We start from the raw sequence: 26,771 nt of genomic DNA, 5'->3' as shown, positions 1-26,771 counted from the left end.
TATGGGCCGGAAGGCATTACATGTTGTGGACCGGAAGGCAATGCGATGTGGACCGGAAGGTCATGGCCTGGAAAGGCGTATATGCATAATTAGTATGTTGGCTGAGTCGTAGGGTGATGTTATGCTAGTGATCGGCTAGGCTGGTATCCTGGTTAGGGTAATGATATGTTACATAATCTGTTGGTCGATTTACTAACTGTGAACTGTTATATGATTACATGTTATGCGCATGGTTGTCTGGTCTGGAGTGTAACCCGGTATGCATGATTGTTCTATGTTCCATCATGATATGTATGCTTTCTATGTTGCGGGCCGGAAGGCGATATGTTATGGGCCGGAAGGCAATACGCTATGGGCCGGAAGGCAATATGTTTTGGACCGGAAGGTTGTGGCCCAGAAAGGGCGTATATGTGGTTGGTATTTTGGGGGTATCTCACTAAGCTTTCGGGCTTACAGTTGTGTTTTTTTATGTTTTCAGGTTCTCAGGAGTCTGTGGCAAGGCAAAGACGTGATCGTACCGTTCCTCGCGTTGGTGTTTTATGAAATGGACCTGGGAAAATACTCTGTTAAATAATGTATTGAAAACCTTTTTGTAACAACGTTATTAAAATGGGTTGTTTTTGAAAAGTTTTAATTGTTTCGAAATTCGGTCGTTACAAGACTGATGCTTTATGATTCTCTAAACCAAGATACACTTAGATCTGAAGTAGCAACTTTAGATATGGGCTTCTAACCGAAATGGTTCTTAAACTTGCCCTAAAAGCCCCAAATCTCATGATAAAGGTTGATCTATATGCAACGGAGTGAAGGTAGCGACTCATTACCTTCAAATGCTCTGGAAAATCCCACAAACTCTGGATCTACTGCCAATCCTTGAATCCCCAATGGTTGCCTTCTTCCTTCTTCCTTCAAATCACCCAAAGTGGCAAGAAAGCTTGAATGAGCAACAATGGAGGCTTAGGGTTTCGGGTTCTGGACTATAGGGGCCGCAAATGAGCCCTAGGGAAGACAATAAGATGCTTAAATAGGGTACCAAGTGCCGGAATTAGGGTTTCCCAACCCAGACCAGACTCGCCGAGTCCACTTTCCGACTCGCCGAGTCGGTCACTTACTTTACACCCGGATCCCGCTCCGACTCGTCGAGTTCTTCCCTGGACTCGACGAGTCAACCCTCTTTAACTTAGGGTTTTTCTTTTCCTTTCTTGACCTTTCTGATTTCGGGTGTTACACATCATTTTCAAGGCATTTTTAACAATATTTTCGTAAAATTAACATTTTTTTAACGGGTTGGTTGAGAAAGTTAAAAGCTATAAAAAAAAATTTAAGATTTATCACTTAACAAATAATTATTATATGGGTAAAATTATTAAATCAACGGTACGAATAATATCCCAATGGAATCTAGTTTTGACTTCTCCAAGTCAAAATCGTCTTATATAACAACAATCACAAAAAGAATCCATTAATCAAACAAATATCATGGCAGATGGTAATATTTAGCCACAATTTTTTTACTGTAGCTAATTGATATCAAATTTTTTACTCTAAATCCTGGCAAAAGGTTTCGAAATACTATACAACGGTCACGTGAATCAATAAAAAAATGTAGCTAAAACTATGCTAGAAATTTATTTGTAAGCTTTAGCCACTAAAATAATCAAAAGTGCGGCATGACTTTTTCGGCAAAAATATGATCATAGGTTATCTTTGTACTGTTAATACATACGTCATAACCTATCCCCTTATAGTTTGGCCACAATGTATTTTGAAAAATTAAATCGAAGTATGGAGCTTTTTCAAGGAGGTCTTCCATCGATGCAAAGCTTTACCAAAAACATCATAAAACACGAATCTAGCACTTTTTTTTGTTAACTTCATCGACATGAATCCTTGTCCATGGTGGAAGAACTTAACACCGCATTTTTCATATGGCTTGTTCGCCTCCAGCCAGGCCTTTGATCCAGCTCCACTCGTTAAGAAACGTATTTTACTGCAATTTTTGGTGTTGAATTACACAATTGGCTTTCATAAAATCTCTTAATGACATGATTTGTCATCATTGTAATGTTTTAACATGATAAATAATATTCGATGAAACAATTCAGCACTTACATATGTACGTACCTATCTTGACAGGACATGTGTTCTAGGCAATGATCATGCCCGTTCATATAAAAATCAACCTCATATTCCTGCCGATAAAAAATCAAGTAAGAAGAAGCGGATGCGATTATACATCATAACAAAATGAATAATGTATATTGGCAAAGAAGTCATATATTATTTAAAACGTCTTATTACACCCACTTTGGGCGCTAAACGGCTTAATTACGTAGTATGGCTCACAAAAGGTGTTGCTTATGTGATTAAAAAAGACATTAAAGAATTGACATCTATTAATTTAGCGAATTTTGCGTTTGGCAATCCAAATTTTTGTTGGCAATAGGAAACCTGGTGGATCCACACATGTCTTGGACGTGGTACAAAAATAAAAAGAAAGATCGTCAAATAATCAACAACTGAATTGAAGTTAAATATCTTTAAAAAAAAAATAAAAAAAATAAAAAAAAAATAACACACATCCGATAAGATAATTTTTAAGTAAGAGACAAATACGCTGAGCAACTAAACTAAGATAATTTTTATAGATTTATATGGATTTATAGATTTAACAAATATCTTTTGCGTTATTTTTCTTTAAGTCACAAAAAAAATATTATCAGTTAAGTTGAAGAAAATTATTATTAAGAGATTTCTGAATTTTAACAAATTTATAGTTTTAGAAAACCCTAAATTTGATTAAACTAAAATAATAAATTAGCATAAATGGGGCTATAGAGAAAATGTTATAATTAAACAACTTAGATAGATGGGTCTTAAACCATTGAGTATGCTATCACACTCACTATAATATTACACTATCACATCATCATATCACAATTTAGCCCACACACACTGCAATAGCCGAAAATAAAAATAAAAAAAATTCGGTAAGATTTTCTGATGTGATGAGCATACCGCTGTATCAATTGAATGATCGATGATGTATGCACCGCACACTGCGGCGCCTCCTTAAGCACTGCAGTGTGTGGTTGAGGTGTAACGGCGAGACTTATTACATGGTTGGTATGATGGGGGACCATATATGTGGTAACATCATACATAGGGTGATATATTGTGTGGTGAAGGTTAACTAATGTATGGATTTGCCACATTATCAATTTGAAACTAAATTATAACTTGGAACCTCATCTTTCTTTATATATTTAAAATCTAAAATTTGAAACCATTTTACAACATTATCTCCTTTTTATTTTCAAAATACACCTTTTACATTTGTTTATATATATATATATATATATATATATATATATATATATATATATATATATATATATATATATATATATATATATATATATATATATCAAATACCATAATACTCTAACCACAAGTACATACCATATTATTATTTTTTTATATGAAAGATTTTACGATTAAAAAGAAAAATAAAAAATTAATGATCATTTCTAATTTTATAACTTGGTTTTAATTGTTTTATGCATTAGTTATGTTTCTAGTTTTAGTTATGTAATTTGGATAGTTTTATTTACTTATTAAATTATAATATTTTAATTTAACTTAAAAAAAATAAAGTGCTAAGAAATGAAATGTAATTTTCTTTTGAGTTAACCGTTCAACCTTAAGGCATTTTGAATGTTTGTGGCATAATGATTTTTCATATAAGGGCATGCCAGTAGCGAACCGTCGGTAGTTTTTAGATTTTTTGGCCAATGAAACTTAGCTAATGATGAATTTAAGGTTTATTTATAATAATAATAATAATAATAATAATAATAATAATAATAATAATAATAATAATAATAATAATAATAATAATAAATAAATAAATAAATCACTAAAAAGAAAGCTGAAAAATTAAACACTCTCCTATGTTTTCTTCCTATTTATAAAATCGTGAAAAATGTCAGATTTTTATAAAAATTAATAATATGTTAAAACACTTGTCATCGTTGATATATTTCATATATATAAATAGAAATATAAGTGGAAAGAAAAATAGGAAAATAATAATTTCTCAATATAGATTATACCTCTAGAAGTGGCAAAAGATGTGTCACAAGCTCCGGAGTATCACAATGATGACCTGTAGTTCGAATACCATGATGCCCAACCACAATCTTCCACTTAGCCTTCGACTTGCTCAATGCCGATCTCAAATCCTTCAATTTTGAAGAAAATCACACATTATTTTTCCACAACTCTTAATGTATGAAGAATTAGTTTTACCTTTAATAGATTGGTAAGGTAAACCTCTCGAGGACGTATGCCTCTCCAATCATACTTATGATCTTTAGGGTCATTAAAGTACATATCAACAAAAGGAGTCGTGTCCACGAAAAACAATTCGGCAATATCTACACAAACAACGTAGAATTTTAAGGAAATTTCGAAATTGGATATTAAATGGGTAAGTAGTTGAAAATTCGAAGGGTTATGGTAAATTAAGACCTGTATGTACGATGAAAGATCTTAAACAACGCCATCTGCTGTCTCTTTTTCTAAGCATTGGGTCCAATTGTGCCTCTACATCCCCACGGTAATCATGGTTCCCCAAAACTGCAAAATGCTTATCACTTAGTGTATTTGATCTCATACGAGAGATAACTTTCAGATCAAATATATATGCAATAAACTTATATATACGTTTTGATCCAAACGTTAAGTACAAAATATGTTATGCACCACCGGATGTGGGATAAATAATATGCTCTTTCACGTTGCAAATATACCTCATGTCATTGTCTTCTCTCCTATTTGGTTCTCAAAGAAATATGGAGCTTTTTATGAGTATAGATAAATTAAATAATCTGGTTTATGAGACTTATTCCACATAACGAATAAGTTAACCAATTGAATAGTTAAACTTAATGATTTGGTATACCATCCGATTTTCAAAATATTGTTTTTTACCGACGTTTTGAAAACCGGAACCACGGCCAAAGCGACCGTCTTATCGGTTCGATGGTTCAATTGGTACAACTGGTCCCAAAAACCGGAAAAAACGGATGATATCATAATTATATTATTACTAGTTTTAATTATATAAAAAATACATAAAATGAAAAAACTAAATATTTTTAAAAATTTCTGGTTTTACCGGTTCAACCTAACCGGTTGACATGACAGATGGTTTTTCGGCCTCTAAGAAACAGTTCCAGGACCGGTTCCCGGTTGAACCGGCTGATCCGGTCCGGTTCCGAAAACATGATTTTTTACCAACCTATACATGCATAAATTTGCAAGATAATCAGTTTATTGTAAGAAGCTAAACACGACCCCCTAAATTAGAAAGAAATTCAGTCATTCCACAAATTGATAAAAACATGTAACTTTGTTGCGTTAATAAATCGTCAACTTTTCTAAAAAATATGGTGCCCTATGTATATACATACCAGTATACCATTGTTTCTGAAGGCTAGGAGCAGCATATATGTATTTGAATGACTCGTCAAAGGCTGGATCATCTACACCGGTTAATCCATCATCGTAAAAATTATCTCCGGTTGAAACTACAAAATCTATATCTAGTCTGTCTGCAATGATTCCCATCTGCAACGACCTCACCAAATAATTAAACCCACAAAAGTAACAACTACAGACGTCCAAGGTGGAGGAAAATCGAAACCTGAACAGCAACTTGAGATTGATTGTACCACCCTTTTCGGCCCCAATCACCAATGACCAAAAAGTTGAGTGAACCATTGGTGTTTAATTGGTGATGTAACCTTTGAAGCCTAGCAGAAACCGGAACCAGAAACATGCACAGACTGATATTCAACACTAGGGATGTTATCAACAATGTCTTCTTGCTTAAATGCTTGACCATGGCTGCTAGCTAATTTGGATGCAGCTTTTCAGAAAATCTTGTCAGAAATTTAGTTTGTTTATATGGTTTATGGATACAACATGAATCAGTGGCCATTATTCGGATGTTATGATCCATTCAAATATTAGGTGTGCCATGTTTTAAGGAAATTGAGTATGTTGATGGTATGAAAATCATAAACCAAATGAATATATAATAATATCGATCCTGGCATTCAAATTACTCAATTGTATCTAATTAAACAAGCAATAAATTTTCATTTTTTGGTTATTTAACAGAATACCTGACGACAATCTCTAACAAATGAATCTAGAAACAACGATAAATACATTTTGAAGCTGTTGAAAAAAAAAAAACATAAACATATTTTAAGCAAGTGTATATATATATATATATATATATATATATATATATATATATATATATATATATATATATATATATATATATATATATATATATATATATATATATATATAGGGAAAAGGGAATATACATTACAGCCCCACCTAAGCTTAGGTACTAAACCTCTTGAAAATACATTGTTTTACTATATAAAGATTACAGTTAATGGATTCACGATTAATACTTCAAGATGTAAATTCAAGATCGACACAATAGAGTTTAGGGTTTAGGGTTTAGGGTTTATGTTTATGTTTAGGGTTTAGGGTTAAGGTTTAGGGTTTAGGGTTTAAGGTTTAGGGTTTAGGGTTTAGGGTTAGGGTTTAAGGTTTAGGGTTTAGGGTTTAGTGTTTAGATTTAAGGTTTCGGGTTTAGCTTTAGTGTTTAGGGTTTAAATTTAGGGGTTAGGTTTAGGTTTAGGGTTATTAATGTTCACTTGGATGAAGTAATAAACGATAATTGAGGAAAGAAAACGGTGATGATAAAACGATAATGAAAGAAAGAAATGTTATGCAGAATGATATATTTACCAAGTGAAACCAAACCGGATATATTTAGCATGTTAAAACAACATATTTTACAGGTTTAGTACCTAAACTTAGGTGGGGCTATAATGTATATTCCCTATATATATATATATATATATATATATATATATATATATATATATATATATATATATATATATATATATATAATTGAATATACCTTAACGGTATATAAGCTTAAGTACCCAAACTCACTATAGTACATCGTTTTGTATTATATATTCAAATTGTAATTATCTAATTGTTCTTATAATTCAACTTATAACTTGATTACTTCTAAGATTTTTATAAATTTCACATTTATCTTCCTCTTACATACTTTTCATTTTCAACTATAATATATATAGCCTAGTAGGTGTCAGCAAAACGATATGACATAAGAGGAAGATAATAGTGAAATTTCGAAAATCTTTAAAGTAAATCAAGTTAGGAGTTGAAGTTTAAAAAAACATTATAATTAATATATCTAACAAAACTACTAATTATGGTGGGTTTGGATACCTAATCTTATATACCCTTAAGGATATATTCACTTTTCATATATATATATATATATATATATATATATATATATATATATATATATATATATATATATATATATATATATATATGATATAAGAGGAAGATAATAGTGAAATTTCGAAAATCTTCAAAGTAAATCAATTTAGGGGTTGGAGTTTAAAAACATTATAATAAACATATCTAACAAAACTACTAATTATTGTGGGTTTGGATACCTAAACTTATATACCCTTAAGGGTATATTTAATTTTCCTATATATATATATATATATATATATATATATATATATATATATATATATATATATATATATATATATATATATATATATATATATATATATATATATATATATATATATATATATATAGGGAAATGATCAAATAAGAACACCTAAAAGGTCGAGAACGCGAGAACAGTTCTAAACCAATCAATATATAAGAGCATATTAGTAACTGTATATTTTAACTAAATTAAATTTAAATCAAATTCAATCAAATTCCTTAAATTTAGGATCGGTTACCAAAAAACAAAGAAATATTTAATTTTTTATTTTTTATTAATGGAATATAAAAAACGTTTTTAGTCAAATTTATTTAAAATATTTATAAAAAAATCTTCAAAAAATCATTTTATTTTCCTATTTCCCGTTTTTGTTTTTCAAAAAAATGAATAGAAATCCAATTTCAAATCAATATACTTGTATTCACAAACTAAATGTTTCTTCAAAAAAACCAAATACTACTCCAATCACAAATGAATACACATCAAAATTAAAAATACTTCAATGTCTTTTTCATCAATTGAAATGAATACACTACTATTTATAAATAAATACAATCATTTATACATTAACACACTTCTATTCCGTGACAACCCAAGTTTGTTCCGTTACATTTCCCCGTTACCGTTAACGGAATATCCCATTTTATAAAAATTCCGTTAATTTAAGGTCGTCAAATAAATAAAAGTCTTATTTATTTATATATATTATGCCTATTATGTCGTTATAGTCATGATAAAGTAAATAAAAACACTTAAGTTACATTTCCATTTAATTGGAAAAAGTCAGTTTTTATTATTACGACCACTAAATCAGGTGCGACCAAAAGCCCCGTATAATGATAGTATCGGGTAGAATTCCACTGAGCCCCGACTCCAACCCCTATATAAGGGTGAGTGGAGTCCATTGGAGACTTTTTACACTCTCCCCACTCTCTTTCTCTCTCTCTCTCTCTCTCTCTCTCTCTCTCTACAGCTTAATTTCGAGCCAAAAATCGTCCGTTTTGAGCCCCAAACGAGTAAGCCGCCTATCCTAACTCGTTGTATAACTTATCTAGCGTCAAAATTCGAGTTTAAAACATAAAATAGGGACAAAATCATGAGTTTACGGACCAAGAACACTCTTGGGCCGTGAACACCATTTAATGGGGTTTTTATGCCCCAAAACCCCTCCAAATTGTCCCTAAGGCTTAGATATGACTTGTAGGCTTATGGAATCGGACTTAGAACACCTTGAACTAGCATTTTGGGGAGTAAACATGAGTTTACTGCCCAAGAACACTCTTGGGCCGTAAAATCCTCTTCATGGGGAGTAAACTCATATTTGTGTGTTAACAATGCCTGTAAACACACCAATGGCCTTGGATTAAATTCTAGAAACGACCAACAAGAAGATAGGGACCTTAAATGCAATTAAAACAACTCCATAAGGAGTTCACGGCCGTAAACCCCTCATGGAAGGGTACCTGGGCCGTAAACTCCTATAAAGGGGTTATGTAACATCCCAAAATACGACCCAAAAATTTTTGTTGAATAATTACTAAAACACCATAATAAAATCATAAGGTAAACTTGTACGTCAATATATCACAAACGAAAGTAAAGTGTTATGAGTAAACTGAATCAAGAATATATCAGTCACATCTATGAAAATCAAAACAACTCCCAGGACAGTTGAAGTTGTGGTGTGTGTGTGCGATGCCATCAACCCGAGCTCTTCCCTTTGTTTGCGGAAGTACCTGAAACCAAAACTGAAACTGTAAGCACGAAGCTTAGTGAGCTCCCCCAAACTACCACATACCATATAATACATAAAAACACATACTGGGCCTTGCCCACTACATCGGACCGAAGTCCGGAAACTGCATCGGACCAAAGTCCGGAACTAACCAGGGTCTTGCCCTCTGCATCGGATCGGGATCCGGAACTACTGAGGCCTTGCCTCCTGCATCGGACCAAAGTCCGGAACTAACTGCATCGGACCGAAGTCCGGAACTGACTACATCGGACAGAAGTCCGTAACATACTGAACATAGCATCACATAAGCATATCAACTAACATGAGTACATAGATAGCATACTACATCAGGATGTAACCTGGAACACATAACACAAAATACTGTCTGAACCACGAAGGCATCAAACATACTAGAATCTGCATCGGACCGAAGTCCGGATACTACTGCTAGCTAAACGGGCCGACATTGTGGCCTTAGACCCGTTCCTACTGAAAGGAAACTCACCTCGTGATCTGGCTGCTGAGTGTGTGGCTCCGGGAACTATCTGTTGCTGCTCCGGTATCTCCCCGGCTACAAATCCACAAATACACTCAATCAAATTCCTAATAACTACATTGGGGTAAATGACTCTTTTACCCCTGGCTAAAGTTAACTCTCCTGGTTAAAATCAACTTTACAGTTGACCTGACTCGCCGAGTTGGGCCGCCAACTCGCCGAGTCCCTACTCTCATTTCTCAACCCTACTCGCTGCTACTCATCGAGTATGGCATACACTCGACAAATTCCCGCTCTATATCAACACTCAGGTCATCTGCATCCGACTCGCCGAGTCGTATGAACAACTCGACGAGTTGTTCTTGAATCATAAGAAGATTGCCTTGGACTCACCGAGTTGTATGAACAACTCGTCGAGTCCCTCCATCACTGAGTCTGCCCTCCAACTCACTGAGTCCACTCTCCCACTCAAAGGTTCCCACTCGACATCACTCAAAAGGGGAAAAATCGGGACTCGCGGCTTGACTCACCGAGTCATTCTTCCAACTCGCCGAGTCGCATCCATGCAGCTACTCAAAACTCGATTCTGCTTGAATCCAATGTCTAAAACTTATAGATCTGGGCTTCCTTAGTTTGATTAACACGTAAAGATTCTATCTTTACGCGTACATAAGCATCCAAGAAGATAATAAGGTTCAAAAAGCATGATAAAGGCTAGATCTAGGGTTCTCATACAAAGCAACTTCAAAAAGGTAATAGATCTGGGCTCTACAACTCCCAAATTAACAGATCTAAGGATATCTCGACCTATTAAGGCATCCAATCAACTATAAGGTTGGTGTTGAAGATAATAGAGTTGCGTCTTGGGCCCTTTTGTTTTACAACCGGATTGGGCTTGTCAATCCGTGTTCAGCTAGATTAGCGTTATTTTTATTAGAAAAACTGTTAGGGTTTCATTATAAATATATGCATGCATGTATGCGTATAGGAACGGTCGTCACTCTCATTGAATATTTGTAAACCCTAAAATCCTCTACAGTTGACGTTCTTTATCGAGCTCTTCTGAGGATTGTTTATTGAATCATTCGACACTTTTTGATTCATTAGCTTGTTCTTAATTGTTTACTTAGTCATTCATTTACCTGTTTCATAGATCTAATCGATCTTTAAGTTAATTTTAAACTCATCAATTGGTATCAGAGCAGGAGGCTGTGTAATTCATACACTTCTTTTCTGTGAAAAAGCTTCGATTAGGGTTATTCCGCATTCATTGATATTTATTGAGCCGTCATCTCTGAATTGACGTATCTCAATATTTATTATCTTTGCCCTAATTCGATATATTACAAGTCTGATCTTTGAACAGGTTATTCGATCAATTATGGACGAGTCACAATCCAATCCCATCAATATTTCAAACAGCATTGGATCAACGACAAAGATTCCCATCCTCTACACCCATGATTATGAAGTCTGGGAGAATCACTTTGAAGATTATGTCATAGGATCTGAGGACAATGGATACCTCATCTGGGAAGAAATTATCTCTGGACCGTTTTCTCATTCAGCAACTTCAAGGATTATTAAAACTCAAAAGGAGTATAATGATCTCCTGAAAGATGTTAAAGATGTAGCACAAGATGAAAAAGTTCAATTTTAGTGCAATATCAAAGCGCTAAGATTGATTAGATTTGCTCTTCAATCTGATACCTTTAGGCTGGTAAGTTCATGCACAACTGCTAAAGAGATATGGGACAGGCTACGGGAATTGTACTCTACAGATGAAGACCTTGAACACTCCATTCAAACCTTACTTTTTTCTGAGTTTGGTGAGTTCAAGCAAGGAACAGAAGAAACAGTGACTCAAACGTTTGATCGCTTCAATCATCTTCTTAGCAAGATGATCAAGCATGACATCGAAAGGAAGCTAATTGAACAGAAGGTCACCTTTTTAAATGGACTCAGGTCTGAGTGGAGAGCAATTATGTCCACAGTTAAAGCACATGAGCAATTCAGATCCTATTCTTTGGCGAAACTGGTGGGCATCCTAAAATCTCAGGAAAAGATTGTGCTGCAGGAGAAGACCGTGGTTTCAAGTCTGGGTTCATTAGCACTCCTGTCAAAAAGCAAAGCTATGATAGAGGACGAAGATCTTAACTTAGATGATTATGATCTCACATCTGAAGACTATGCTATGATGGTGTCAAACCCTAAGAGATTCATCAAGAAGAAATTCCCCACCAATAGGAACCGAAACTGGCAAGGAAGCTATAGCACTAAAAAGGTCAAAGATGAACCGAAAGCTGAAGAAGCAAAGAAGGAACCGAAGGCTGAAGGAGATTCTGGAGTGAGCTGCTATTATTGTGGAGGAAAGAACCACGACACAAAAGATTGCGTCCTCAAAAAGATGGCAGAAAAGAATGAAGAAAATGATGAAGAAGCTGTGCTGATGAAAAAGCTTGATGAGTTAAGGAAGAAGAAATCTGCTGCTAACCCTTCCATGAATGCTTTAATTGTGCAGGGCTCGGTAGCTGATGATGAGTTCGGTGGCGTGGAGGTTTGGTCAACCGACTCGGAAGATGATGAAGTGAGGAAGCCTTCACATGGAAGGGCCTACGTGGCGAAAGAAGAGAGCAGTGGAGGAAAATGCTTGATGGTGTCTGACGTTTCGCAGATGAGAGGATACAACACAGATGGTGGGAATGATGACAAAGAACAACAGAATCTATGCTTTACCGCCAAACCACTCAGCGAGCAGTTCAATGAACTTGATGAACTGATCAAGAAGGTACAATCAGTCTTTGTCTCATTTAAAGTCCCACAATGTTCATATGAAAAGGAATTAAAAAATGTTAATTCAAGAATCTCTCATCTAGATAGTAGCTTAACTCAAACTCGAGTCACCAATTCTAACCTAACTGATCAATTAAGCAGGGTGTCTTCGAAGAGTGAGGAACGGAGGATGTGGATCGAACTGAAGGAGTCAGAGTTAATCAAAATAAAAGATGAAAACATCTATTTGCAAAGAGATAATTTAAAGCTTTTGAAAAAGCGAAATGTTTTTTGTCTGATTGCCAAACGTCTTTATACTAATATTACTCAGCTTCATTTAAATTGTGAAATAGGGCAAAAGATTCATCGCATGATTTTACCCTTTCTTGAGTTTAAGGAAGATGAAATTGATGCTGATGCATTCAATTGTGAGAGTATTATTTCGTCTGAGGATGTTAATCCAACATATTTATATGGACTGGACAAAATTGAATCTTTCATAAAATCCAAGGACCACAAGAATATGCTAAAAAATCTTTTGGATGAAAATGATAAACTGGAGCTTAGAACTGAAACTATACAAAAATTTGACTCACTGAATGTCAACTTAAGCTCGGAAAATAAAATTGATGTTGAAAATGCATCTGAGCTTAATGAGGACGATAACATGAGTGAAATTTCTGTAGAAGACACAGTTGATTGCTCAGAATTTGTCAAAAATGAACCCGAGAACCACAAAAATCTCATCTCAGAAAATTCTGTGGAATTTGCTCGGTTGTCCCAACAACAGTCCCCGATTCTTGTAGAGAAGGCAGTTGTGTACCAAAAGGTTAGGACCACTCCGAATCAGGTATACAAAGTCACTGGTGTAACCGAACATCAGACTGCTGAACTAACAACTATTGTGAACGAAGACAATGTTGATGGGTGTGATGAGTTCTTCTGGTCGGCTCCTATTGACAATGCTGATGAAACGATAGGTCTGTCTGAAAGGACTTCATGGAAAAGCAAAGGCAGATATGTTCCAGAACCTTTAAATAAACCTGATTGCTTTAACGTGGCAAGTACCAGTGGAACGAAAGATGTTCCTCAAGAGTAAGAAATTCCTGCAAAAGAAGTCAAATCTCCAAGCAAAGCAACATCGGATCATAGTGTTTCAACTAATGAACATAAAGCTAACGTCCATCATCAACCAAAGCAGATGAGAAGTCAAAAACGGGAAAGGAATAAGAGATACAGGAAAAATCTCTCCGAAAGAAAACAGTTTTGGCGATCGCAAAATGCCTATTTCTCACATCAAGATAGGAATTTAAAACCAGCGAAAAATCCTGATGGATCGACGGAGAGCAACAATAACCGAACGCAGAGTCTCGGTTCTGAGCAGAACGACAACCGAAAGCAGAGGTTCGGTTCTGAGCAGAGCAAAAACCAAAAGCAGATATTCGGCTCAGAGCACAACAACAACCGAACGTATAGATTCGGTTCAGAGAATGATTTCAACCGAATGCACAGGTTCAGTTCGGGAATTAAAAGAGGCCAAAACTCTAAAGTTGGTCCTTCCGTTAATCAAAAGCAAAAGAGTTAGCCAGTCTCTTCTCGTTCTAACACTTCTAATTCCTTACAACCCTCTGTCTCTTCTCGTCCTCAAGTCCACTCTGTTTCTTCTCAAAAATCTCAGTCTTCAGCTAATCAAAAATGGAAACAGAAGGTTTCACACACTGAATCAAAATCCATACTGAAACCATCAAATCCAAATCAAATCAAAGTTTACACCATCAAAAGAAAAGATAATACAACACTAATTAAAAGAACATATGTTGTTGACATCTCTCTTACTATTCCCGCAAACAACTCAGGAGGACCCAAAAAGCTCTGGGTTCCTAAATCTGCTTAATTTTTGCAGTTTATTAGTGACGAGCAGTATGACGAAGAATGGTACATTGATAGTGGCTGCTCGCGTCACATGACAGGGAGGAAGGGAGAACTCAGGGAATTCAGATCTCTTTCCAATGGTGCTAATGTCAAATTTGGGAACAATTCCTTCGGAACAATCAAAGGCTACGGGATGATTACAAACGGTGATTTCTCAATTAGGAAAGTTACATATGTAGAGGGATTACAACACAATCTCATCAGTGTATCTCAGCTTGTTGGAGGTACTGGTCTCAAAGTCTCATTCGATGATGAAGGTTCGGAGATTATTGAGAAGAAGACGAACAAAGTTATTCTCCAATCAGAGCGCAAAGGTGAAATGTTTCCCCTAAATCTCAAACCAATCAAAGGAAACCCAGCCATCTATCTGTTATCCAAGGCACCATCTGACGAAAGCTGGCTGTGGCACAGAAGACTCTCTCATCTCAACTTCAAAGATATCAACAAACTTGTCACTAGAAGTCATGTGAGGGGTCTCCCATTGCTCAAATATGACAAAGATAATCTGTGTGCTGCATGTGAAATGGGAAAGTAGAGTCGTCAAAGTCATCAATCCATAATAAACACTAAAGTCGTTGAACCACTTGAATTACTTCATATTGACTTATGTAGTCCATCTTCTGTAGAAAGCATTGGTGGTAGCAAGTATATTCTTGTTATTGTTGATGACTTTTCATGTTTTACATGGGTGTTCTTTCTGAAGCTTAAATCTAAAGCGACTCACAAGCTAAAAGTGTTCATCAAGCAAATTGAAGTTCAGCTGAAGAAGGTTGTTCGCAACATCAGAAGTGACAATGGGTTGGAGTTCAAAAATAAAGAATTTGAAGAATTCCTGGAAGAAAAAGGGATCAGTCACAACTTCTCATCTCCTTACACACCTCAACAGAACGGAATTGTTGAAAGACGAAACCGATCCTTATGTGAAGTTGCCCGAACAATGCTAAGTTTTGCTTCCTTACCTTTATATTTTTGGGCTGATGCTATTTCTGCTGCTTGTTTTACACAGAACAGGTCGTATCTTAACAAACGCTTCACTCTCACTCCTTATGAGATCATCAACAACAGGAAGCCAAATGTGAAGTTTTTCCATGTGTTCGGTTCCAGGTGCTTCATTTTCAATTCCAAAGAACACCGCAACAAGTTTGATGTCAAAGCTGATGAAGGGATATTTCTGGGATATTCTCTTACTTCCAAAGCATACAGAGTGTTAAACAAGCGTTCAAAGAAGATCGAAGAAACTTACTATGTGACTTTTGATGATAGCTATGTTAAGAAGCTACAGAACAATGAAGACACAGCTGGAGAAATATTTCCTCAAACTGGCCAAGTCACAGCCTCGGTCGCCAATCTATTCGAGAAATTCATGGAGCTTTTTGATGAACCAGAGAAGGCCACTCTTTCTGAAGCCAGTGCAGCAGACAACAGGGTAGATAACTTGAAGCAACTCATTGACGATGCTGCAAGAGGACTGAATGAAGAAGAATCGAATTCACAAGACCCTCCTCAACACAATGCATCAGTAGAGGGGGAGGATCCACCTGCATTCCAGTCAAGTTCACAAGTTGAGGGGGAGCTAAGGTCTCCAACCGAGAGTGGTTCACCAACCGAGAGTATCTCACCAACCGAAAGTGTCTCACCAAACGACAGAGCCTCTCCAACCGTAGGTTCATCAACACCCGAAAGATCATCACATCAGGAAACCCCTATAGCTCATGATTCACAAGACATTCCTGCAAGATCACATGTCGAGGGGGAGCATGCTGATATGTCATACGACTTCGACAGTCTGTCCGAACCAGAAGAAATGATAAATGCTGAATTGGATTCATCCTTTGATCCAAACTTCCCTCCTCTCACCAAATGGACCAGAAATCATCCTATTTCTCAAGTGGTCGGTGATATCTCAGAAACAGTTCTGACCCGATCTCAACTCAAGGCAAAACAAGCATCCTTGTACTCAAAAGTCGAATTCTGCATGTTTAACTCATTCGTTTCCAAAGTTGAACCAAAGACAGTTAAAACTACTCTTGATCACTCTGATTGGGTTCAAGCAATGCAAGATGAACTGAATGAATTTGAAAGGAACAAGGTCTGGCGTCTTATTCCAACTCCTCCTCATGCCTCGGTTGTTGGTCTCAAATGGGTCTTTAGGAACAAACTCGACAAGGAAGGGACTGTTATCAGGAACAAAGCTTGTTTAGTCGTCAAAGGATACTGTCAAGAGGAAGGCATTGACTATGAAGAGACTTTCGCTCTGGTAGCTAGGCTGGAATCAGTGAGAATATTTCTTGCTTATGCTGCTCACAAAAACTTTGAGGTCTTTCAAATGGACGTCAAGTGTGCTTTTCTCAATGGAGATCTCGAAGAGAATGTGTATGTGGAGCAACCTCCTGGATTCGTGAATGAAAAGCATCCCGATCACTGTTACATATTGGATAAAGCCGAGTATGGTCTCAAACAAGCACCGAGGGCCTGGTATGAAATGCTGACTAAATTTTTAAAGATGTCCAAATTCAAACAAGGTTCGGTTGACCCAACCTTCTTTCGTAAAAACGAAGGTAACCACCTTATGATAGTCCAAATTTACATTGATGATATCATCTTCGGCTCCACGAATCCAAGCCTAACAGCTGAATTCAGAAAGCTGATGGAGACTAAATTTGAAATGAGCTCAATGGGTCCCATTAACTTTTTCCTTGGTTTAAATATAAGACAGGGACCTGAAGGCATCTTTATCAACCAGGAAGCTTACACCAAGAATCTCTTAGCAAAATTTGGCATGATGGGAGATTCAAAAGTCAAAGTCCCAATGGCATTCGGCACTAAGCTCACTCCATCCATGGACAAACCAGCTGTTGATCTTACTCTTTATCGTCAAATGATAGGCTCTCTAATGTATCTTACTGCTAGCAGACCTGACATAATGTTTTCCGTTTGTTACTGTGCTCGTTTTCAGGCAAATCCAAGGGAACCTCATATGCTTGCAGTGAAAAACATATTCCGATATCTCAAACGAACTACCTCTTTAGGTCTGTGGTACCCTTCTAATTCTGGCTTCTTCGTTCAAGCCTACTCAGATGCAGACCTTGGTGGTTGTGGTCTCGACAGGAAAAGCACCACTGGCGGTTGCCAATTCCTCGATGGGAAGTTAGTTAGCTGGCAGTCCAAGAAACAAACCTGCGTGTCACTGTCTACTGCTGAAGCCGAATACATTGCTGCTGCTTCCTATACCTCTCAAGTGATTTGGATCCAGAGTCAACTTCGTGACTATGGACTCAATATGAAAAAGATCCCACTATATTGTGACTCTGAAAGTGCAATTAGGATCTGTCTTAACCCAGTGCAGCATTCCAAGACCAAGCACATCGCACTGAGGTATCACTTCATCAAAGATCACGTGGAAGATGGAAATGTTGAAGTACACTTTGTTAGAACCACTGATCAATTGGCTGATGTCTTTACCAAAGCTCTTCCTGAAACGACTTTCAATAAAATTCTACAAGGCTTGGGTATGATGGTTGGAGAGTCAGTCCCAAATCCTCAAATCTCCATCTAAGAATCAAGAACCGAACGAGATAGACCGCTCGGTTGCTCTCTGTTCTGGCGCTTTAACGGAACCGAAGCAAACAGACCGCTCGGTTGCTCTCTGCTCTGGCGCTTTAACGGAACCGAAGCAAACAGACCGGTCGGTTGCTCTCTGCTTTGGCGCTTTAATGGAACCGAAGCAAACAGATCGCTCAGTTGCTCTCTGCTCTGGTGAATTTAAAGGAACCAACGCAAACAGCACGCTCGGTCTCTCTCTGCTCCAATGATTTACTGAACCGAACTAGACAGACCGCTCGGTTCATCTCCATTCTGAAATTGTCACCGAAATACACAGATCGCTCGGTCTATCTCTGCTTCCTAATTTTTTTTTATGTTGTACAATTTTATCTTTCTGTTTTATTTATTTTTCAGAAAATTCCAAAATTACAAAAACATTTTATCTTTCTGTTTTATTTATTTTTCAGAAAATTCCAAAATTACAAAAACATTTTATCTTTCTGTTTTATTTATTTTTCAGAAAATTCCAAAATTCCAAAAACATTTTATCTTTCTGTTTTTATTTATTTTTCAGAAAAATCCCAAAATTACAAAAACATTTTATCTTTCTGTTTTATTTATTTTTCAGAAAAATCCACAATTCCAAAAACATTTTATCTTTCTGTTTTTATTTATTTTTCAGAAAAATCCCAAAATTACAAAAACATTTTATCTTTCTGGTCGGTGTACGTTTTGCACAGGTGAATACAAGCATCTCCTTCTGTAGTGTTTACCCAGGTATGTTTTATCTTTATCAGACTAGTTAGACGTCCCTAGAAGCATGCTGTTGTATGTTGTCGCAAGCCTCTATGACCTCGATCATGCCTTAATGATTCGATCAATACCTGTCGTTTCTTTCCAATCAGGCTATTCTTTCACACTCGGTCTAGAGCTACCTTACTCTACTCATCTGAAGCATGAGTTGCTCTGCTTTGTCCCTATTCTGTAGCAGAAGGTACGTTCAGTCTCTTAACCATCTCCTCATCTTCTTCATTTACCTTCGATTCCCCAAAGTAACCCTTGATGCTTTCGGTCTTCACCACTGAGGCTTATGGTTGCACAACATCTGTGTTTATGATCTTGGATTCATTTACCACGTTCTAAGTGAAACCCAAAATCCAATACCTGAAATTAATTGAAGGTGAGTGATAAATTCAAGCTATTACTTGGAAATCTCATTTTCTTTTTGTGTGATCTTTTATGAAATTGTCTCCACCTAAGACATTTCTTCCCAAAGAGGTCCAGTTTATTTTTTCTTTGAGATTTCTGTCTATCCCATTCACGTCACGAAATACATCCCACCTACCTGTTCAACAGATCACATCGGTCTCACAGGTATCTCTACCAACACTCAGTTTTATGTTAAGACTTGATGTTCGGTTTGAGGTCAGCCACCCTTCAGCCCATTATCAAAAGATGCCTTTCATTGTTTGTTAAAAGACAACTGATCGTATTTCTCGGAAAACCACACAAGCACTTCAAGTCTCTCTTGGCTTTGAAGGAAGCGATTCTTGCCCGGAATCTTCTGCTTTCTGTCTTCTTAATAGACAACACTCACATCCCAAACACCTTTGATTTATTTCTTTGTCTTTCACACTCTTATGCACGGAAATTAATTTTTTTTCCAACATTCTGATTGCTGTTTGGTATGTGGTTTTAAGTTTCAGTTGTAACCAAACAAGGGCACAAGGAATTTCAAACGGTACGAAAATGATTTGGGCGCGTGCGATTGATTCGTTTCACACCCACGTGTGCTGACGTATTCCTGGGATACACCATAACTTCCAATCGCGCTTTTTCAGGCGACGTTTTGGTTTCTTCATCATCACGATTTTCTCTCTCCTGTGAACGGTATATATAAGGGGTGATCGTGTTCTTTGGCATTTACCTCTCACGAATTCTCTCTCTGAAAAAGTTTCCTCTGTTCATCTTCTTCCACAACTCAACAATGGCGACTTCTTCTTCAGCACAAGATCAAACTGCATCCTCCTCTTTGCTCTCAATCAAACCTAATCAAAATTTGATCATAGAGATGACCCCATTCTTATATGACTCATACATGCTACACGTGGTGGAATGCCTCAAATATTCCCCATTGTTTTTGGCACTCACGCAGGTGGAGGCCGTTCCCATGTCCCTGCTCTCCCAATTCTACACAACGGCCAACTACGACAAACATAAAGATCGCATCTTCTTCACCATTCACGACAAGAAAACCTCTGTGTCCAAAACACGGTTTTGCTCTCTTCTAGGGCTTGTTGTCGACTCCTCCGTCATCTCACCGGACTTTATCACCACTACGCAACTTTTTTCAATGATGTACGAATTGGGGTATACGGATGTTCTTACTACCATTGCCAAAGTCAAGAAATCCTGTCTTCCGTCTCAGTGGAACGGATTGCTTACCCTTCTTATTAAGGGTTTAGCGAAGAGATGTGGTGGTTCTGACACCACGAGTAAAGGGTTTCTGACCATCCTTTATGGTCTTTACAACAGCATCAATCTAGATTATGGCTCCATAATCTGGTCTCAATTCGTTCAGAGTCTCAACACAACTACAAGGTACTCTGAGATCTCATGCGGCCGGTTCTGGACGCTTATTACCAAAAGGGCCATGGATTCCCTTGAAATCCCGGTAATGAAGGATGCTCTTACGGCTTCAATTGCCTCTTACCACACCAAGAAGATCATCGTCTCCGATCCAAGTAAGTTTCTTCATTATGGATTGATCCTTGAGTCCATGTATAGGTGCGTCACGCCTCACAGCAAAATCATGGCTGACTATAGCACCAGAACACCCTTGCCTCCAAGGGTTCTGTCCGATGAACAACACGCTGCTCTCGATGCCCTCGATCAACCTGCCAACTGTGGCAAGAGGGCAAGCAAAAAGGAGAAAACGGAGAAGAAAGAAACTGCACCAAAGAAGGAGAGAAAGAGAAGATCCTCTAAACGCAAATCTGAGGCAGAGGAACCTTCTCAATCCAAATGCAAAAAGGTCAAGAAGATGGCTAAAAGAGCCAAAGGGTCTCCTTCTCCTGACTCTGCTCCTAATGACCCATCAGACACAGAGGCTGCTGCTCCTCAAACCGAAACAACACCTGCTCAGTCTCCTCAACAACCATCTTCTCCCGCGGGCACTCATCTACCCTCTCCACCAGCATCTCCCCAAATTCCCAAATCACCCTCTCCACCTACATCTCCCCAAATTACCAAATCACCCACTCCTCCCACTTCTCCAAAAATTCCAACCCCACCCCAATCACCAACACAGAAGGTCACACTTTCTGTTCCTATAACCATTCCTCCCACTACAACAGAACCAACCATTCCCTTCTCTGTTCCTCAACCTTCATCCTCTATCTCCACACCCATTATCACCGAATCAATTACCATCACCTCTTCCCAACCACCAGTAACAGTCAATGTATCTGATACAGGGGCTGCTACTGTGGTTGAAACCTCGGTCATCAACCTTCCCCCATCTCCTTCTCCATCCTCTAACTCCGGTGCTACCTTGGGCGGCGATGATGAAGAGTTCGACTCTATTTATTATAGCCCCTACCGGATTCCTACAGACACTGATGCCGATACCCCTGTTACTAGTAAGCAGATTCAGGAAATTCACGACAAACTTGATAGTCTGCTGGCTGATAATAAAGCCTACGGGGGTGTTGTGCTCAAAGCCTTCATTGAGTCTGCGATCAAGACGTACATTGACGCTCTAGATCGTTCAACTGATGCCATAGATAACTCAGCTGCTTCATGCTCCAAAGCCACCAAGGAAGTTTCTGAGGTTGTTCACACAACTCAGATCTTTCTTGATTCTCTAAAAGCTCATGCTGATTCCAGTGCGGCCAAGTTTCAGACGTCCGTCGACTCTTTCTCGGCTACCCTTCAGGGTGAAACCACCAAATTTGAGGCTCTGCGCGCTGACCTCAAAACTGAATCCACATCATTTCTCAAAACTTTGGATTCACGTTTTGCTTCTCTGGCAGCCGAGAGCACCCTGAAGGAAGATCTTGTCAAGCACCAGGCAACCATCGACCTACAAAAGATCCAACTGGCCCAGGCACAACAAGAAATTTCTTTGCTAAAGACTCAGCGGGCAGTTCTTCAAAGTTGCGCTGGTGATGTCAAGACTAAGTTAACAAATGTTCTTGACACTCATGATCCCTTCCTCACCCTCACTATCAGACAGCATCTCCAGGCGAAACTCCTTCCTGCTATTAACATTTTGAGTGAAATGAAGGGTGTCTCGGAGAAGCTTGTTCTTCCGCGACAAGGGGGAGAGGAAGGTGTGTCCAAGACAGAACCGAAGGTTAATGTAGCTTCGGGTTCTGGGAAACAAGTCCTTGTTGAGAGTGAATCAGATTCAGATGAAACTATCACTGAAGCTCTTCAATGCAAGAAAAGGGACAAGGAGCTTGATGAAACTCTAAAGATAGCTCGAGAGGCCGAGGCCAGGGAAAGAAAGATCAGGGAGGATGAGGATGCTATTCAAGCCAAGAAGACTCTGTTCCCAGATTGGGACAAAGACACACTCATCACTCAAGCGATTGAGTTTCCCTCCATATATTGGTTGGAACCGATTGCATCCTTCGAGTGTGAAAATACAAAAGACTCGTAGTTTGACATGCCAATCATGCGAAAAGCTTTTACCTTTCATTGCTTTGATGTCACTGCCGATGTCCCTCATCCGAACTTGAAGGTTGACAGAGAGCTAATAGATTTCTATCTGAAGTATGGTCAACCGCAGTACTTGACATGGAGCGCTCAGAAAATTATTAAAGTCAAGGTACTGAAACCGACACAGGCTGGGAAATTTGTGAACGTTAATTTCAAAATCAACAGAGGAACGGCCAACACAGAACATCTTATTTCTCTGGCAGATCTTCCCAGTCTGAATCCGCATGATTGGATTCTGCTATACAACATTCTTCTCTCCAACCATAGAGAGTATGAACCGATTCTTAAACATCTTAAAAGAATGTTGGCTTCCTACATCCATGAGCTCGCCACTATGGATCAGGAAATAGCAAAGGTTATGAACAAGAAACCGACCGTCAAGCCTACTTCCAAGACAGCAGATGTTCATAAAATGAAGGTAGGGCAAATTGATTCTTCCAATCTGACGGTCATGTTCACCAGAGGCGACAAGCATAAGTTTCTGTTTGCTTTGGTAGACAAACATCTGTTTTCTACAGATTGTCTGTAGCATATTATAAATATCATTCACCGATGCAAACAGAACTCAACAGCAGACAAGAAGAACTTCACTGATATGCTTCGTTGGTATATCACCTTCAGGCATCACATTCTGGCTATAATACCGAAGATTTTTGAGACGGTAAAGAAGCCTTCTGCTGTCAAAAGAGAATGAAGATTTTGTGCCAAAGACGCAAAGGGGGAGATTGTTGAAGATAATAGAGTTGCATCTTGGGCCCTTTTGTTTTACAACCGGATTGGGCTTGTCAATCCGTGTTCAGCTAGATTAGCGTTATTTTTATTAGAAAAACTGTTAGGGTTTCATTATAAATATATGCATGCATGTATGCGTATAGGAACGGTTGTCACTCTCATTGAATATTTGTAAACCCTAAAATCCTCTACAGTTGACGTTCTTTATCGAGCTCTTCTGAGGATTGTTTATTGAATCATTCGATACTTTTTGATGCATTAGCTTGTTCTTAATTGTTTACTTAGTCATTCATTTACCCGTTTCATAGATCTAATCGATCTTTAAGTTTATTTTAAACTCATCAATTGGAAAATACATCAAACTAACCCTAGAAATGTTCTAATGGAGATTTTATGCATAAAACAGGAGGATTCCGAGAAATACCTCAAAGAACTCTGATTTTGACCTTGGATCTTTGCTCTACACCTCTTCTCTTTGTTCCTTTCTTCTTCTTCTTCTTCAAGCCTTCAAGAATCCACACAAAGACACTTCAATCAATCAAGGGATGGGTTCAGGGTTTCTCACAGCTCTCTGAGGTGAAGGAGGTGAGTTTGGGGCTAATAAGGTGGTTTAAATAGGGTGCAAACCCGGAGATTTAGGGTTTCAACCTGGCAGGCCGACTCGCCGAGTCTCGAATATGGACACGCCGAGTCGCCGATCTATAAGTTGATCAACAACGCGACCCTACTCGACGAGTCGGGACATAGACTCGCCGAGTTCCTCTACAAACTTCAAAAATAAATACTAAAAAACAACATACCAGAGACGAGTCGTTACAACTCTCCCCCACTTGACTCAGACTTCATCCTCGAAGTCTGCTGCTGCATCTACAAGTAACTCGGGATAATGTTCTCTCATCTCATCTTCAGCCTCCCACGTCCACTCAGACCCCTTCCGGTGCTCCCACTGCACCTTCACTAGCTGAATTACCTTGTTCCTCAAGGTCTTTGCTTTCCGATCCAGAATCGCGACCGGCCTCTCAATATAATTCAAGCTGCTATCCACCTAGATATCCTCTAAAGGAACAACTACTGAATCGTCCACCAAACACTTCCTCAACTGAGACACATGGAAAGTGCCGTGGATCTGGCTAAGTTCTGCTGGAAGATCTAACTAATAAGCAACCCGACCCACCCGGGCCAAAACCCTGAAAGGACCAATGAACCTGGGGCCCAGCTTTCCCCTCTTCTGAAACCTGATGACACCTTTCCAAGGTGAGACTTTCAGAAGGACCATGTCGCCTACCCGGAGCTTCAAATCTGAATGCCTTCTATCTGCGTAGCTCTTCTTCCGACTTTGCGTAGTCTGCAGTCTACCATGAACCTGCTGAATCAACTCGGTCGTCTTGAGCACCACTTCCGTGCTCCCAATAACCCGCTGACCAACCTCGCCCCAGCAAATCGGGGTCCTACACTTCCTCCCATAAAGCATCTCAAAGGGAGGTCGATCAATGCTCGCATGATAGCTGTTGTTATACGAAAATTCCGCTAACGGAAGATACGTATCCCAACTGCCCTCGAAGTCTAGAACACATGCTCGGAGCATGTCCTCGAGAGTCTGAATCGTCCACTCACTCTGCCCGTCCGTCTGAGGGTGGAAAGCGGTGCTGAAATGAAGACGAGTACCCATCTCGTCATGGAACCGCTTCCAGAATCTGGATGTAAAACGGACGTCTCGGTCTGACACCACTGATACTAGCACTCCATGACGTGCAACTATTTCCCGCACATAAATATCGGCTAGCTTTTCCGCTGATATGCTCTCCTGGATCGGTATGAAATGAGCACTCTTCGTCAACCGATCCACTACCACCCAAATCGAATCTACCCCTCGTGCGGTCCTGGGAAGCTAAGTGATAAAATCCATGGTGATGTCCTCCCATTTCCACACGGGAATGTCTAACGGTTGCATCTTGCCGTGAGGCCTCTGATGTTCTGCCTTGACCTTCCTGCAGGTCAGACACCTCTCCACATACCAAGCAACATCCCGCTTCATGCAGGGCCACCAATAATCGGGTCGAAGATCTCTATACATCTTCGTTGCCCCTGGATGGATAGAAAATCGAGACTTATGAGCCTCGTCCATCTACACCTGCCGTACTCCGCCTCCGTACGGTACCCACACTGTGACAACCCAAGTTGCCCCGTTACATTTCCCCGTTACCGTTAACGGAATATTCCACTGTTCAAAAGTTCCGTTAATGAGAAGTCGTCAAGTTTAATACACATTTCAATGGTGTACGTTTATATGCCATTAAGTCGTGATAAAAGGAAATAAAATACATAACACATATTTCCATTTAATTGGAAATGTTAAGTTTTATTATTACGACCACTAAATCAGGTGCGACCAAAAAGCCCCGTTTAACGGCAGTATCGGGTAGAATTCCACTGAATACCGACTCTAAACCCTATATAAGGGTGAGTGGAGTCTATTGGAGACTTTTTACACTCTCTCTCTATACTCTCTCTCTAGACCCGTTTTCGCCCCGAATCCGCAACCAAACGCTTCCAAATTGTAAGTCCGCTTATCCTAGCTTGTTCTAAACATTACTAGCTGTAGTTATAGCCCAAAAACCATCCAAGAAGGCATGGGATAAGGAGTGTACGGCCCAGGAACACTCTAGGGCCGTAAACCCCTAAAATGGTGCCAAACATGCCTCTAAACTTGTCCTTAAGCTTGGAAATTAATTAGGGATCTAGCCTAGGAGTGTTTAAACATCAAAACACAAAGATTGAGGGCATAAAAGAGAGTTTACGGCCCAAGCACATGCTTAGGCCGTAAACACCTCTAAACCATGTCAAAATGCCCCAAAAACACTCCCAAACCACCTTTAGACTTCATACATAATTTAGGGACTTAGCATTTGGGGTTTGGATCAATTAAACACATCCAAATGAAGGACAATAATGAGTTTATGGCCCAAGCACATGCTTAGGCCGTAAAATCCCCAAACATGCCCAAAATGTTGGTTTTTATTCCCCAAATGGCCTTAGACTATTTCTATAAAATGCTAGGAAGGATTTAAGGACTTAAACACAATGAAATGAGGCTTGATTTGGAGTTTACAGCCCAAGCATTTATCTAGGCCGTAAACTCCCCAAAACCCACTCACATGATGGTT

At 38.5% G+C, this 26,771-nt stretch overlaps 1 protein-coding gene across 1 annotated transcript; it reads right to left on the bottom strand.

Moving 5' to 3' along the window:
• Positions 1–1,488: 1,488 nt before the first annotated feature.
• Positions 1,489–6,024, bottom strand: LOC145000842 (purple acid phosphatase 3-like). Its single transcript, XM_078960127.1, has 7 exons — positions 5,711–6,024; positions 5,478–5,634; positions 4,534–4,641; positions 4,312–4,439; positions 4,116–4,244; positions 2,125–2,192; positions 1,489–1,990 (listed from the first exon to the last, which is right to left on the bottom strand). Exons 1-7 carry the CDS (start codon positions 5,909–5,911, stop codon positions 1,774–1,776), a joined length of 1,008 nt encoding a protein of 335 aa, XP_078816253.1. The 5' UTR covers positions 5,912–6,024; the 3' UTR covers positions 1,489–1,773.
• Positions 6,025–26,771: the final 20,747 nt, after the last annotated feature.

This window comes from Lactuca saligna, chromosome 1, assembly GCF_052625555.1.
Source record: "Lactuca saligna cultivar CGN05327 chromosome 1, ASM5262555v1, whole genome shotgun sequence".
Taxonomy (NCBI): domain Eukaryota; kingdom Viridiplantae; phylum Streptophyta; class Magnoliopsida; order Asterales; family Asteraceae; genus Lactuca; species Lactuca saligna.
The sequence above is the reverse complement of the archived record's forward strand: the minus strand, read 5'-3'. Positions and strand labels throughout refer to the sequence as shown.

Bases quoted from the DNA above. Each gene is read 5' to 3' on its own strand.
- LOC145000842 (XM_078960127.1), bottom strand. From the start codon at position 5,911: ATGGTCAAGCATTTAAGCAAGAAGACATTGTTGATAACATCCCTAGTG. The intron at 4,245-4,311 runs GTAAAACTAATT...TCAAAATTGAAG, and splicing joins ACCTTACCAATCTATTAAAG to GATTTGAGATCGGCATTGAG. The intron at 1,991-2,124 runs GTACGTACATAT...CAAAAATTGCAG, and splicing joins CACATGTCCTGTCAAGATAG to TAAAATACGTTTCTTAACGA.